Genomic DNA, 17,348 nt, shown 5'->3' on the forward strand with positions numbered 1-17,348 from the left:
ATTGCTGACGTCCCCTGGAAGTTCTGCCTGCTCCTGCCCCCGTAGTTCAGCTCCTCTTCAGTCCCTTTTAATCACTTTTGCCTGCAAAATTACATTTGGACCCTGACAGATCTGGCCCCACAAAAACCCATGGCCTGTGCTACACACAGGGATACTAGCTGAAGGTATAGAAACTGAGGCCTATGTACTTGAAATATAAAACAAACAGAACAACCAGCCTTCAAGCTACAGACAAAAGAATAACAGGACAAGGGTAAAACCAGTGATTCTGATTTTACCAATTCAACTCTTAAAACCCCAATTCGCTTGTTATACCACCCTTCCCCACACCAGGACATAAGCTCTACATTTTTGATACCAGTTTGGAGATGCATTTTCTCCTTGCAAGTTTTGAGACTACCTTAAAGAATAACAATCTCCAGGTGGCTTGGAAAGGCAAGATTCTCTACCTCACTATCTACTGAAAATGAGTTGAGAGATGATGCTAAGCAGGACCATGTATACTCTACTTATATCTAGAGCAGATAATCACTATCCATAGTTCCCTCCACATATGTGCCTGACCCAGGTACCTATGCACACACTCGAGTGCAGTGCTGCTGGCTGAGAACATCTCTGGATGCTTGAAGAGTAAACTACAAGAAATGGAGCATCTGTTTGTTACTTAAATGCTCCTCAAGCTTCACAGCATCTTTCCAAAAGTGCTTTCCAAAGGGCTGAGTCTCCTCACGTAACTGGGGGTATGGTGGACAAAGCTAGTGGCATTAAGACTGTGTCAGACTAGCTCAGACTGAAGCCCAGAGCCTGTAAAAGTACATTAGGATCATAATGTCTAGTCACAGTACAGGAACAGCTCAAAAGGATTAAAAACAACCCTATAGGCACATGCTTACTTGTACAGGCCATTGTAGGTGGGTCTGATTCCCTCCTAAAATAGTGCTCTTCACACAGGCAAGATGTGGATGCTTCATCAAGCGTGTAGCTGTGAGGGGGACATTTGCTGCAGGATGGACTGTGGGGTGAAGCTTTGAAGAACCCAGGTCTGCATACTGTAAAAAGAAGAACCACAGACTAAGGTCTCCCATCATAAAATTAGTGTCTTCACATTTCCTTTTAAAAACATGTCTTCAGCTACAAAGAAAACAGACAAACACTCGCAAGCTATTCGGTTTGTATATTTCAAAACAAGTCTACTCCACCAGTGTACAACGAACACTTAAATATCTGCATGAAAAGAAAATGAGAATCTGTTGACTATATTTCCCCCCTAGCATCTCCCTTTGCTGAGTATTTATTTTCTGTGTTGAATGCATGAGGTAACATCTTTTCTCTCTGCTTTAGAAAACATTATTGAGTTTGGGATTTTTTTTCATTCAGTTTTAGAAAAGCACGTAAAATACATCTCGTGGTTTTTGTTTAAGATGTTCTATACCCAGAAATCAATGTCTCGGCAAACAATAACAATACAGTGGTGGAGGGGATCTTGAGATCGAAAGCTTTAAGACATTGTGATAAGGCTACTTCCCTAGGGCTTCTTACTCTGAAAACCTATGATGAATTTTAAAGTACTCTATATAAGACAGATTGCTCTGGGTATAGCCTGAATCAAGCATGCTTGCCATGCAGGGTGCTCCTTCTGGCTCCAATATATATGCACGATAAAGCACAAAGCCTCTATATAAGAAATTTTTGTGTTCTCACAAATGTAATATATTGGCTAAGCATAGCTTGGGTTTTTTTAATTTTCTTTCTTTTATCAGAATTTGAACTCAGTACAGTAATACTTTGTTTCTGAGCTCAAGGAACAAGTGCTGTTTCACCTAAGCAATGATCTCTGCATTCATTCACCTCTGTGTGCATGCAGCACAAGCAGTGACAGTCATAGGTTTGTGTGTTTCCACCTTGTCTTTAGAAAAAAGCCAAGTGGACCTGTAATCATATAGTTGGTATACAGAATCACAAGGCCACAGTTACCATGAAGAAAAACAAAGCACAGATAAAATCTGATTCGTTGGTCACCTCAAAAAGCAAAGATATAAAAACACATTGCCTGACTTCAAAAAGCTGCCACATTTTTCCCTTCAAAGATGCTCTTATGTCCAGTATGGTATCAATGATGGACAGGCCTTGCCATTAAGATTTACAGGAGTTACCTGGAAATCCCAGAACCTTTCCATCTGCACTCAAATGTCCCCAGTTGAATAGCAAATGAGCTCACAGCAGAAGCATTCATACTATCCCCCCCATCAATGTCCCAGACAAACACAGCACAAAGGCCATGTGCTAAAATTCAACCGGAAGATGTGACGACTGAGTTCAACTTTCCTGCAAATAATGTGTAAATTTTTGTTATTAATCCCTTTTCCTCTGAAGGACCAAGTAGGATAACTGGCTGTAAAGTTGACTCTGCTCCCAGTAGTACCAGAGAAACTCTCTTGACGTCTTCCCCTTTCATCACAAACTTTTTCACCAAAGGTGAAACAGTTGCACATCAACACTAATCAAAAACACATGGTGTTTTATTTGGTATGGCAGCTATTCTGGTATCACCTCTCTACAATACAGGGAGAAAATCCCTTGGAATCAACAAGCAAGTCTTTGCTGATGGAAATCACCCATGCAGCAAAAGGGATGGCAATCCAGGAGCAAACCATACACCTCCCCAGGCTCCACCTCCAGTTTTGCCTGGACCATGCAAGCAATTACCAAAATTGCTCAGCATTCAATTATTTTTCCATATTTAGGATGTGAGTTCTGGAGCACACAGTCCTTATCTTGTAGCCATGCACGGGGCGCAGTGAACATACCTACAGCCAAGCTTATTCTAGATAATTGCTAACAGACTTGCCACAAGCTGCCCTGATGTCTTATGGCACATTCCTCAGTTTCTAACTCAGAGTTTCTTTACTTTATTTACCTCACAGCTATCTTCAGATGCTGCCCTATCTGTACAGCAGGAATAGTTACAAATGCTCTGGAGAGTCTTCAGGTAGAGGAGACCATGACATGGCTCTAGCCTTTAATTTGTATTTCAAAGACAGATCAAAACTCACTTGCGTATGCAGACAAAAGAGATGGGAGAATGAAAACACAGACACATGTGAAGTATAAAGAGTGCAACCCACGTCTAGTGTGTACTCGAAGTAATTAGCCCTCAGAAAAGGACTTGAATGTATCTCATTATGACCCATCAAGACAGACAGAAAATCATTAAATCATTATGGCATGAGAGTTTACTGTGCTTCTATTGTGTGCAAAGCAGCAAATGCAACATAAATCAGTTTTCCTCAACATATTTTCAACAAGGTGCAGTTTGTTAATGACGGTATGATACATAGCTCAGCTTGAAGGGAATGTTTTGTTTTCATGAGTAAGTGCACTGCCAACAGATTCACAACACCAATAATCCTTTTTTTTTTTTTTTTTTTTTTTAAATGAGGGATGTGAAATGAAACTAAACTGGACCAGTTTTTGTGTAATCTGAACTCCCCTGGGTAAGACAGGTCCCTCCTCTGCCCAAACAGTATAAGAAGGCATATTCAAGGGCATTACATTATACTGAAAGTTGCAACATCAATCCTCACAACAAACACCCAGCACAGTGGGCTGTCAAATCTAAGTGAAAGACTTTCATATCAGTTAGAAAGAAAGAATTCAGGAAAAGGAGATGAGCTATGCAAATTAAAGAAAAAAAAAAAAAAGCAGAAGGACAACAAATAAAATACAACATGTCAGAACTGCCACAACAAATCAGATGAAAGGTGTGCAGAGTCAAAAGCCCAGCAGCAGATGCTTTGGGGAGGACAGCAGGGCATTTGCTCAGCTACCCCAGCGCAGTTCCCCAGCCGTAGGTGAACGGCAGCTTGGGAGAGCAACAAGTACCTATTGCACGATTTTTCTCTGCACCCTTACCTGGTTTGATTTGGACATAAGAGCTGTCTCAGGTACATCTTACCCTCCACCTGCAGAGCAGGTATAATGGTAGCATGATGAGCACAGTCCTGGACAAGTTCAACAGCCAAAAAGCAAGGGCTAGTATATTATTTTTCTGCCTTTGCTGGCAAAGAGTTGGGTATTTGTGTTCACTGAAGGGGAGTTGGACTAGGTGGCCTTCAGAGGTCCCTTCCAACCCTTAAGGATTCTATGATTTTGTGATCTGGATTTGCAGTAAAACAGAGCCATAAGCAGCTTGTGCCTAATAAGCATATATCTTGGGTTTTGGTTTGTTGTCTTACCTTTCCTCTTCTGACTGTCAACCTTAAAATCTTCTTATGAAGTATACATGATTTTATTTAAAATTACATGGGAGTCTGGAGTTTAATTTCTAATTAAATCTTATTTTAGTCTTATATTTTTATCTCAGTAATTCTAATTCAATGGTTCTTCAAAGGATATGTAGAATTAGCACGGTACAGCCATTCATTTAATGGTATTATCTCTTTTTTAAAGAGGGTGGGAAAAGGAGGAGAAATAAGATGAGCCTAAGATTCCTCATAATCTGCTGCAAGCCAGCTGAATAGAAATGGTTTTAAGTTGTCAATGACACCTACTTCTTTCTTTCTAATATTAAAACTGATAACTCCTTAACTGATTAACAGCCACTGATGTGTGAAAACAGTCTTTAAACGAAATTAGCTTGCTGAAAAAAAAGGAATATTTTTAGCTGCACAAAATATGCCATAAGCAACCTGGTGGTGTTAGGGGGGGATGTGTTTCTGTTAGCAGCACATCCATTACTCGCAAATTAGTTTCATTTTTTCATTTTCAGTAGCAACCACAAAAAGTCACAGGCACAGAGCTTTAGCAGCCATGCAGTCTCTTGATGCCAGTGCTTTGGGCCAGGCCGGCACAAGATCACTGCGATGAGTGATGGCAGCCAGAGCTTCTCGGGACAACACCAGCACAAGCTGATTCCTCCAGCTGGCAGTCAGATTAGAACCTGGCTTCATATCTTATAGATGGGATCCCCCAAGAGCCACGCTACTAGACATTAGGTCTTATAATGCATGTAAACAGAGGAGGAATCACTGGGACTCTTACAATGTAAATTGGCCTCTTCAAATGCCACACTGAACTTTCATGTGCTCTATCAGTACAAGAGACAGAGAGCACCAGTGAGAGGACAAAGTAGGCAGAACAAGCCAATAACATCAAACAGCTGGGACTATTTGACAGAGGTTATTTTCTACAAGCCTCATCATCAAATGATGTGCAGCCACAGCTCTGTAACCATTCCTGAACTTCAGCTGAATGCTGTATCCACTGCACAGACCTCCTTTCCTCCCTTGCTATGATATACACTGGCCCAAGCAGCACCAAACAAGCTGCTCAGGCACACATGCTGGGAATAGGACCTCCTCTCAGCCTTCATACCTGATCAAGAACCAAACCCACATACATGGCCACAACAGTAAAAGCATCCATCATCTGCAACACAGGAAGCACTCAGCTATCATGACATCAAATTAATATTGGTCTGAGTCTAGGCCTTGTCCCTGTAGAGAGAAGAGCCAGGAAGCATGACCTTATAAAGCCTTGAAAGCCCAGGGGAGATGAGAAAGGTCCAATCCTTTGAACTCTTGTAATTCCGGGAGGATAAGCCTGGAGTACTTAAATGCTTAGTATCAGCAAAGCAACCTTTTGTATACCCCAGAAAATAAAGCTCAAATAGGAGTTATACCATCTTCCTTGCAGAGTACTAAATTAGTCTCCACAGTAATCAGAAATTACAAATATCACTCATAAGGCAGTGTTGCTTATCTATAAAGCTAAAGAATGAAATCTAACAAAGATTAACAAGGATAAGAACATCTAGTCTAGACAGAACACAGGTTATCCAACTGAAACCTGTTTCCTTCCCAGACTACATCTTGCCCAGGAGCAAACCACAAACTCTTTTTGTTTCTCCTTCCCATGCTTTAGACTGATTAGCCTTTTCAAACTGCAAACTTCTTCAGGCAGGGACTGTCAAATTACCACAGCTTTTAGGAGCAACCACAGCATAAACACGCAAAAAACTCTGCCCCATGGATATATCCGAGCTCTGTAATCCACACCATGCTGAATCTCGGATGAAACCCAAGTAGGATGTGTTATGTGTATTCAGCAGAAAGCAGAGCGGCTCTGTAGCTCATCAACTCTGCCCTCATTAGCACATCACTCCAGTGCAGGGAATATGCCTTGTGAGTTGAAGGATTTGAGCAAAAACAAGCTACAAATAAACCAACCCCTGTTCTGGTCTCTGGAGTTGCCGTGCCTTGAAGCGCTTGCACCAAGAAGAGAGAGCTGCTGCCTCTTAGATGCGCCCAAAACCTAAAGAAAAAAGGTTTAGGGAGGTACAATCTTTACAATATGGAATCAATTAAACTGCTGAGAGGCTCCAACCCTCAGCTTGTGCTCCTAACATGCACTTTTACTTACAAGACAAAACAAAACAAAAACACAGCAGACTATCTTCATGTCTCCCAACGAATATAAACAGATGATCTCTGTGCTTTTTTGAAAGCAATCAGGAATTATGCTGGGGGGAAAAAATAAAAAAAAAAAGAAAGAAAGAAAGAAAGAAACAGCCCACAATTGAGTTTCTTCCCGCAGAATTTCCAAGCAGGCTCCCAAGAGCTAATCCTGCCCATCCTAACAGCTCTCCTTGAGCTGCAGGCAGACGCTGAAATTGCTGCCAAAGCTATAAAGCTATAGAAAATGTGTAAAATGCCCTGATTATATCTCCTTTAGGGTCAGTCGTTCTATCTGCAATAGCGCTCTGTTGCTTCCTGCAGCATGCCTTGGGGATTTGAAGGAAATTAAATAAATATCCACTAATAAAACACCATAATTCAAAGCTGCCAGTTTGCCCAAATCCTGCAGACTTGCCAGCATCCTTCGGCAACTCCATCACCCGATGCTGCAACAATGAGACTTGCTAAAAGTCTTTTAAAAGAGGTTTCTGGAGCTGGATGAATAAACGGGTTTTCTGAGGGCTTCACATCTTGAAGACAGACTCAAGACCTTACCTTGAAGGAAAGCTGATTCACACATCCCAAGCAGGAAAAAGTCTTGAACTTTTTTGTTCAAAGAAAATCACCACATATGTGGGCAATCTGTTCCAGGATAGCGAAGGACTGGCATGGGTTGCCCGTCGAGGTGGCAGAAGCCCCATCCCTGGAGACGCTCAAGGTCAGGCTGGACTGGGCTCTGAACACCTGATGTAGCTGTAGGTGTCCCCATTCCTTGCAGGAGAATTAGACCAGATGACCTTTAAAGGTTCCTTCCAACTCAAAGGAATCTACGATTCTATGAATATATTGCATCTTTTGCTACTGTTCTGACCAAGTTTATGCTAAATCAGGCTCCATTGCTGCCACTATGCATTGAAATGAACTCCAGCTCTCAATACCAAAACAACCTCAAAAACTAGAATATAAATAAATTAGTACTTTCACTTCTTCCCCTAGCAAACACCACTTTTTCCCCCACTTGACTCACTAAATTGTCACACAGAAATTTATGACATGAGCATAGTTGCTGGAAAACTAAGAATTAACTGCCACTAATGACATTAATGTGCTTCTTCTAAATGGTATAAAACTTCATCACATGGCAGCACTCTGAAAAATTCATCAAATTCCCAAGCCAGCTACATTTGCAAGCCATAAAGATAACTTGAACACAATATATTTGAAAACGTTTGTGATTACGTTAAGGCCTTAATGGACTATATTTCTGTATGTTTTGACTTCGCTCCAAAGCAGATTTTGGAATGATTAGTAAGACAAAACCTGAGTCAAGCCTAAACTCTCAGCAGTGTGATAAAGGAGCAGGGAAGGAGATTTATCCTCATGTACATACAAAAACAATGCTATCATTTGGGTTTGATTTCACAGAAGGAAAGCAAGCTATGGAAAATAAGTGCTCTGAGGGGAAACAGTATTTTTCAGAAGCACTCAGCATTATATGAATGTGTTCCTCCTGGCTTTGCTGGCAGCTGGGCTAATATCATGTAATTTGCAAACTTCTCACTTCTGCAATCCAAATGCAACTTTTACTCAGGTTAGACAGTGATAGGACAACAAGGAATGGATTTAAAATAAAGGAGGAAAGATTTTGATTGGATGTCAAGGGGGAAGTTTTTCACTGAGAGAGCAGTGAGGCACTGGCACAGGCTGCCCAGAGACTGGATCCTACTATAGACTGCAGATGTCTATGGAGGTGTTCAAGACCAGGTTGGATGGGGTTCCGGGCAGCCTGATCTGGTGCTTCATCTAGTGGTTGGTAACCCTGTCCATGGCAGGGAAGTTGGAAGTTGGTGATTCTTTAGGTTCCTTCCAACCCAAGCCATTCTATGATTCAATGCTTTTTTTGCAATTTGACTTTCTGACACTCACTGCAAACACAGGTTTTGCCCAAAAAAACCCTGAAATTATGTTCATCTTTCCTTATACTACAGGGACATGTGCTCCCAAGTCTTCTTAACAGAGGAATGCTACATGCTTTATTATTTTTTTTTTCACCAAAAACCATTTATGTTCAAAATAAACTAGGAGAAATTGTATATTCCAAGTGAAAGCACTGTTTCCTGGCAGAAATCAGAAATGGAATTTCTATGACCAACAAGTACACACTCTTGCAAGCCATCCACACACACAAGGACTCTGTCACTCTCATAAGAAGCACAAGCGGATTTGATGCAAGGCACCTTTTTACATCACTTCTGTCCTCTATTTACATTTTTGATGGGGCTGGAAGGGTGACAGCAGGTCCAGATGATGACACAAATATTTAAAAACATGGACTCTCCAACATATGCAACTTTACCTTGTTTCCCCAGGTGGCTTCACCTCTTTGGCCTGCAGGCTGGTACTGCCAACTGGCTCACCCCAGATACTCTCATATCAGTGTATGAACTGGATCACAGCTTTGCAGACACCGTGCTCCTTCCTTAAGCTGTGCCAGTGCCCTCTGGGCAGCCCAGGGTGTGTCTGCAGCTCTTAAACCTCCGGTGAGGAAGTGCGATCCAGGACATCCTCAGAAAGCCCCATCTATCTATCTCATAAAAAGGAAAGGCAGTCTGCATCCTCTTGCTATAGGCTGCCTGCTTATAACAGCTATAAAATATCCATCTCCGTGAATCTATACATGTATAAAATCTGTACGTCTTTTCTTTTTATCTGAGGTGTGAGACTAAGATACACTTAAATTATGCTTAAATTACTGTCTCTCTTTCTTAATGATGACAAACTGAAATCATTTTGCTAACTTAAACAGAAGCAATGATTTACAATGCTGCACCAAGGGGAAAAACACAGTTTAAGATACAGAGGAAGGCAGACAGATTTGTTTCTTCGTGCTTGTAAACATAACTTGAGACGCCTAGCTCTTGAGTAATCCGAGAGGAACAAGTCTGTTTTGAGGGCTCTGCACACAAACAGACACAGCCTAGTGCATCCTTTGTTATGTGAATGGTAACTTAAACATGCAAGCTGCATTGTGTGCTAAGCAAGGGGAGGATTGATGGACAGGCCGCAGGACTCCCCTGAGTTCAACAGCAGTGCTGACTGAATAGCAATAACAACCATCATCTCTAATGGCAACAGTGGGACAGGATCAAACTTGAAAATGATCCAGCCCAAATCTCCCTGTGTACATCCGTATACACGTATTACAGACAGCAATGCAAAGACCAATCAGTAAAATCTCCCGGAAAATAGGGTTCTTCAAAGCCACATGTTTGCTGGCATAACGCTGCAAAAAGGATTTTAGTGTTCTGATTCATTTGGCCATACAGAATTGGAGCCTGGCCAACGAAAGAAAGATTCTCTAATTATGCTGTGGTTTGGACAATTGCAACCAATTGTGGTTAAGAAATATGACATTTGGGAGGATTTATTTTGATGATTTATGTCATCTGCATTTACCAACATTTAAAGGATTTAGCTTCAACTAGTAAGCTGAACATGTGAAAACAGTAGGAAGAACTAAAGTCCTTTAAGTATTTCTTTCCGGATGACTATCTTGCACAACTTCACTTGCATAGACAAGAATTTTAGGTGGTATAAAAGTCACCTTTTCTTCCAGTGACTTCATTTAACACTTCAGTCTAAACTGGGCAGTGCATCCAATCTACGGAGATGCCGATACCTCAATAAAGGCTCTTTTCAGAGCCTGTCACAAAAGTTTAAGGGCTTGTTTGCTTCTAGCTTTATGATCATCTGTCTCAGGAGGTAAATTTGGTAGGATTGGCTGTAGACGATTTATTTTAAAATTGTTTCTCTAAAATTTATGTCTGGGCATATGTCACTCCAGACACATCTATTCAAATTCCATCAGAGGGCGAGGTAGATGGATCTTTTACAGTCCTTATGACAAAATGCAGGAAGGGTTTATCCAGAGTTGCCTGAACTAAGTGTGTTAAATCGGTTCATGCACATAAAAGTGGCTCTTGGGAAGTGTATTTACAAATCTAAAACAAAGTCGATGCTAAGCAGAGCTGTCAGAGGAACAGTAGGCTGAAAGTCACACAGGAAATGCAGATGTGTCTCCTGGGGAATGTTTCCTCTCACTTGTCTCTCTTACCTCAGAAGCTGGTGGTTTTTTGGATTAGAGCATGCAAAACAGAGTTAAAGAGATGGAGGTGTCACCAAGCTAAAGTCTGATGCTTTGGTTAGGCTGCAACAAATTGAAGGAGATGCGTAAGGAGGATAGAAGTATTAACCTCTCTTGAGACCAATGTTCTTTAGCATTTATAAATGACATAGGCAGTGGGATCAAGTGCACTCTCAGCATGTTTGCCAATGACACCAAGCTGAGTAGTACAGCTGATATAAAAAGAAGGAAGGGATGCCATCTAAGGAGACATGGACAAGGTTGAAAAGTGGGCCCACAAGAATCTAATGAGATTCAACAAAGTAAAGTTCAATATGTTGCACTTGATTTGGAGCAGTCCCAGGTATGCGTATACAAACTGGGAAAAGGAGTCACTGAGAGCAACCATATGGAACTTGGGGATCGGTAGGCAAAAAGCTGGACATGAGCCAGCAGTGCGTGCTTGCAGCCTGACAGGCCAACTGTATCCTGAGCTGCATCAATAGAGGGGTGGCAGTAGGGTGAGGGAGGTGATTGTCCCCCTCTACTCTGCCCTCAAGAGACTCCATCCGGAGCATTGCATCCAAGCCTGCAACCACAGGTACAGGAAAGGCATGGAGCTCCTGCAGTGAGTTCAAAAGAGGGCAACAAGATGATCAGAGGGCTTAAGCGCTTTTCCTACAAAGAAAGGCCAAGGCTGCTGGGCTTGTTCACCCTGGAGAAGGGAAAGCTCCAGGAAGACTCACTGAGGCCTTTCAGTAGATAAAGAAAGCTTAAAAGCTGGAGGTCTTCATGGTCCCTTCCAACCCAAGCCATTCTGTGATTATGATTAACATTTAGAGAAATTTAATAGGAAAGCTGAACAAAGCACTTCATTCTAAATATGCAACAAAGTCAGTACTGAGACATTAACCATTAACCTCATCGCATGAAAAAACAGCACTTTGTGACTTCATTTTAATTGACTGGACACCAAAATACTGAAACTATTTGTTAAGTTGACTAAAGTATTCTTCTGGGTCAGATGAAAAAAATATTCATCTGCCCAGTTCATCTGCCCAGCCAAATACCTCTGCTGGAAAGCTCCTCCTTAGAAACAAGCACTGAGAAGCGCAATCTGAAGCGTAGCCAGCTCTGGCCACATCCATATTTGGAGCAATTCTTTGAGCTCCAGTCCTGCAGCAACAAGAGAATTTCCAACTTTATTAAGAACTCTCCCATTCGGGAGGAGAACTTGCTGCATATGAACACAACGGCTCAGAATCAAGTTCAATCAATATAACTTGACACTTCAAACCTCTTGGTTTTGCAGCCAATTGTAATACTCTTTGGATGGGCTGCCTCATGGCTTTTGGATGCTGGAGCTGGATCATTCTTGACATGAACTAGCTAGAGCTGCTGTGAACATTGCCCAGAGAGAAAAAGACCCAAACTCCCGAGACAAATAATATGCATTTATAAAGTATTTTCTTTTCCAGACTATAAACAGTACTATTCTGATAAAAAGCATCCACATAAAGGCATTTTGCTCTCGGGAAAGGGATGTCCCTGTTGACAGTCCCACAGTCTTGGTTCTTTCCTCCCAGATAGCTGTTGGACATACATGGCTGCAACAAAAATTAAATATGAAGTAAAAGTATATCAAAGCAAATGCTACCTGCCTGCATGCTACGTGTACCTTTACTCAAATTTCTCCTCAATAAACCCACTTCTCCCTGACAGATTACAACATAACACGAACACACTAGCTTGAAGTAAAATATGCAGCTGTGATACCGGTCATTCTCACAGTCTGAATTTGAGCTTCCACAGCTTGATTTATGGAGATTTTATTCTTAAATTATTGTAAGGAAATACTGTTCCTTAATTGGCTCTCTAGCTACAACCAGAGAAATAAGCACTACCTGTGTGAGTCTGTTTACTCTGCAAATCATCACTGTATTTGAAACTCCTGTGCTGTCCCTTCAGTCTTGCATTCTATCAACTGAAACAGTCTTCCTAAGACTGCTTAAGAAAAAAAAGCAAGGAGTCTGCATTGCAGAAGACATCTACAGTTGATTTGTTCAAGGAAAGAGTGGAAGACAACAAGAGGGGAGAAAAGCAAGCAGACAGTGTTGGCACACATTTTGCCCTGGATTCAGCATGCTGGAGGCCAGCTGGGAGTCTTCGCAAACCTATACCTTGCAAGAGAAGACTGCAACTTGTTTCATACAAGACCACTCCTAACAGTTTTCCATCCCACAGGTCATCTTCCATATCTTTTTGCCAAGACTTGTCAAATACTGAGATACCTATCAGTCAGTGGGTGAGAGTGGCATAGGAAGACACTGTCTCTTCTCCTCTCGGAAGCCCTGAGACATAGAGAATGCATGAGAATCTGAAGAATCATTCTTGTGCAAAAGAGAGAATAGGCTTCTTGGCTTTTTGAGAAGAAAGCTGGAAAACCAACACCAAAAGTGGGAGCCCAGTATGTATCCTTTAATTGAAATGGTACTCTTTGCACTGGAAGGCATTTCTTGACCTAAGTAAGGACTGGTAAGATTTTGTTTTCCTGTCTTCTGTTGAGCTCCACCCAACAATGATTACATACAGATGTACTTCTGGATATGGTGGTTATTTTTGCTGTTGGTAGGATTTTTATTTTTTTTTTTTTTCCCCCAGAAGCTCTAAAGAGGAGCTAGGTATTTCTGTGGCTCTGACAATTTGCTGAAATAGTATTCACTTTTTTTTTTTTTAATAGAAGCTGTGAGAGTGGCAGAAACCCAGGGTTCATTATTCTGCAAAGAAATTCTCCTGTCAACCAGGCAAATTTAAAAATAAATAGTTGCAATTAAATGTGCTGCTACATTATTTATGTAGATGCATTTAATTTGCAAAAAGCTGCTATAAAATATTCCCCTTCAACACAAGGGAAATATATTGCTCTCTTATTGTATACTTTCTGCTCCCTGCTCAAATGTATGTTGCTCCCTACCTATTTTTTTTCCTCTGTGTTACTTAACACATCGTTTTCCAACCACTGTTTTTGCTACTTCTGCCTTGAAAGAAAGAGAGATGCAATCCAAATCCAACTGTTTCTTTCCATATTGATTATAAGCAATTAGACTGCTGAATGATTACTAGATAGATAATTCCACTATTTCCCTCGCAATAGAGGACCTCTCCTCTGCATTTTGCTCCTATAGCTGCTGGGTAAATAATATGCACCAAGACTGCCCAAGGCTTCAGAGTGCATATTAATTCTGCCAGGAACTACAGCCACTCTGAAGAATTGCTAATTTAACAATAGACTGTGAAATTATTTTTTCTTTAGTAATTGCTGTGCTATTTGAAAGTGACTTCACTGACCTGATTGTCTTTCTGCGTGAAGAACAGGGGGCATTCCGTCCTGTCATCAAATAATTGAAAGCTTTCTCCACAGCAGTCCTTGTATTTTTATCCAGATATAAATATGTGAAACAAGCACTAATAAAAATAGGTTAACTTGCTGCAGGTGTTCCTCTGTCAATTTATCCAGGTGATATTAGCAAAATCTGACAGGGAAGCATAGTGATATATCTCACATGTGCTTTGACATTTTGTTTCTGTTTGTTAGAATATGTGCACGGATCTGGCTTTTACTCCAAGACCTCTATAGCTGTCAGTCTGTGCAAACAGTATTTGACAGGATGTCCATTTAGCAGGATGGGAGGGCAAAGGGAAAAAAATATGATTGCTGGAGAGACCAGGTATCTCTGGGTAAAACTGCACTGCAGTGCAGAAATGGATGCTCTTCACATACTGAACAACTTGAAAAAAAGAGCAGCTTGATATGCAGGATCTGAAGCAGTTTGCATTCTTTAATCAATAGCTCCTTCAAGAAAGGTGGCCAAGGATAATATAAAGTGGAGGGGAGAGAAGACAAAAGGTCAGCAATGGAGAAGACATCAAGAGCACTGTACGTTCATTCACAGGAAGATTTTTTGGCTGATCTTACTTCTTTTCTTTTTAAAGAGTAGGAGGGAAGAAAAAAAGAAAAGAAAAGAAAGCTCTCCTTTGCTTCCGTGAAATTGGATTTAAAATGAAATCTAAATAGGAATTTTGCTTTCCAGGGCTGCCCTTCTCCAGCCTGCAGAAAGGATTCAGAGGGCAATGAAACTGTCCTCTCAAGAAATAATGTAGGAATTTGCTCTACTTACAGTCCCAAATTTAGAAACCTTCAGCTTGTCTCCCTTCTACAAAGAGCTTGCTTTGTATCAGAAGCACTTGGGCTATAATAAAATACAGTAAGAATGAGCAAAAATGGAACAATATAAAATGAATAAAGCATTTAAGACAGTAATAAGAGTTTAGTGATTTATGATAACCAGATGGTGAATAAAGGTATCAAATGAATTCCAATAGCCGAATAATTCCTGCATCTCTGCAAGAGTGTGATAGATTTAAGAACAAGAGTAAATATATAACTCACTTTAAAATGAAGCAAGGTGTTGAACAATAGGGTTTTAACCTGACCTCACCTTTCAGGATACGCAAAGTCACTACGGGGCCTCCATGCAGGATCAGTCACTCAGTATTGCCTCCAGGCAACGTGGCCAGGAAAAACAAAGGCTTAAGTTCACCTTCTCTGGGCCACATGATGTTTAATCATGCCTCCCCGTTGCTTGCTCATGCCTTCCTATTGCTCACACAACCACTCCACTCTGAATCTTCTTCTTGCCATCTACTTTCAAAGATCCTACAGACCAGTATGAAGTTTTTGCAGGCCAAACCACACAAGAGGAGAGATCACAGTTCTTTCCTCACATGCTGCAGCCCTGCAGCTCACATGGGACCATTGAGATGTCATTCAGCACGCTGAAGGACAAGGGTCAGCCCTCCCACGGCCACACAGAGTCAGTCGCACACTGGTACAGTCGCAGACCAGGAAACCCTACAGCTCCAAGTGGGAGCTCTGCCAAAGCTGAGAACCAAGATTGAGCTCTCCCATGTCATGACACTTCTTCCATAACCAAATAAGCTATACTGTCTTGAGTGACATTCCTCCCATTCATCCACCATTCATATACTGCAGCCCACAACTCTGGTGTACAGCACATTGAGGACCACCTGAGAGAGAGGACCTGTGGTTCCAGAAACATTTTCTGCAAGCCCAAGAGTAGGACCAGACATTAGCTAAGTCACCAAACCAAATTCTAGCTACCTGGTAGCCTTGCAAATGAGCTGCTGGCCTGAAAAAGGGAAGATTGGGAAAACTGGGGTAAAGTGTGCAGAAAAGATTGACGATGGGACATCCTGGATCAGTTGCACACCTGCATCATATTTCTAGACTCCAGCTCTGACATAAAGCAATGAAAGGGAACCTCAGCCTAACAGAGGCAGTTATGCCCTCTTTCCTTCACCACTGCACCATAGAAAGTATGCACTGCCTAAGCCTTCAAATGCTTAGAATTACTGCCCCAAACCCAGTAATCTCCTCTGATGTAGGTAAATTGCTGACCCCTCTATCACTGTTATTCATGATGCAAAAAACCTTGGGTTTTCTCTGCAGCTTAATAAAACCTGTGGGGAATCAGTGTAAGGCTTTCATTCATTATAGCTAGCCTTTAATGTTGAAGTCTGGATTTCCTGGAGGGAAACTGAGTAGTTTAGAATAATTAGTGATTTACATATAGAGTTGTCAACAAAGATGCACAGTATTAAGTTACCAAGATGAAGGGCTCTGTGTTCTTGGTCGCTACTTTTGATTTGATTTTTTTCAAAACTGACACATCTGTATTTTAATTCTGCTCACATTCTGCTATCAGTAGTAAAGTGGCCTGAAGCGGACAGCAAGAAGAGAGCACTAAATCGAACGCTTAAATCACTTCTTCCTCAGTTCCCTGGCAGATTTAAAGAGCAGCCTGGCACTAACGCATTCAAATAATATACTGTTGGACCTGACACAGCAGAGAAACACTGCTTCAAATCACACAATAGTCCAGGTGACTGCACAATTACAATTAACCTCCTGCCCACTGTGCCTAATGACAAATGATCATGTGAATGATAGGCTCAGAAAAGGACCCAGGTATCAAGAAAATGATTTCTGATTCTTACATATTTAAAAAGCCATTTTCAGTTAGGAAAAAGCCAAGGGACACTAATTTTAGTTTTGCATCCAAAAGAAATTAATAACCCTTGCTAATACACATGCAGACATAAGCATACGCTGTCAGCTTTCTAGCAGTAAGAGGCATGCATCTAAGTCTCCTACTGCCACAGAGCTGTAATCGGAAAAGTACTAATATCCTGCTCTGCCATAAATCTCAGCACAGACCAGAGAACATGAATTTTCTCTGCGCTGGATTAAAAAGAGGTAATATTACCTCAAAATAGCATGCTGTATTTTTTGGCAACTTTATTGGGCCCATGGGTTTCCCATTACAAAGTCACTAGCTAGGAAGGTATCCCATATCATTTCATAGTTTTTTGTGCTTTTCCACTTTATGTCCCTCATCACCTACTTAGCCTGTAAGCTCTCTTTACCAGGTAATATTCCTCTCTCTGTTCCCACCATACCTTTAGGAGTAAGCAGAATTACTTTTCAGCTTACTTCCTTTAACAAATAGGGAAGAGGAATCACTTTCAAGTCCCAGGAAGAGTCAAGAGTACATGTTTTCTTTTCCATGTCTAGCTCTAATGTGCACACGACAAAGAGTACTGACCCTCCTCACCTGTTATTTTCATCCTCAGCTCTGCTCACTTGCTCAGTGCCCAGTAGACCTGGTGGCAGCTTGCAGCAGGACAGG

At 41.3% G+C, this 17,348-nt stretch overlaps 1 protein-coding gene across 7 annotated transcripts in view; it reads right to left on the reverse strand.

Moving 5' to 3' along the window:
* Positions 1–17,348, reverse strand: part of EPHA5 (EPH receptor A5) — a 197,467-nt gene that overhangs the window by 93,443 nt on the left and 86,676 nt on the right. For all 7 annotated transcript variants that reach the window (XM_031596817.2, XM_090139118.1, XM_090139121.1 and 4 more), the window contains one exon: positions 894–1,049. In XM_031596817.2, the coding sequence (XP_031452677.1) occupies positions 894–1,049 (156 nt within the window). The remainder of the gene's footprint in view (positions 1–893; positions 1,050–17,348) is intronic.

Source organism: Phasianus colchicus, chromosome 4 (genome assembly GCF_987193195.1).
Source record: "Phasianus colchicus chromosome 4, bPhaCol1.hap1.1, whole genome shotgun sequence".
Taxonomy (NCBI): Eukaryota; Metazoa; Chordata; class Aves; order Galliformes; family Phasianidae; genus Phasianus; species Phasianus colchicus.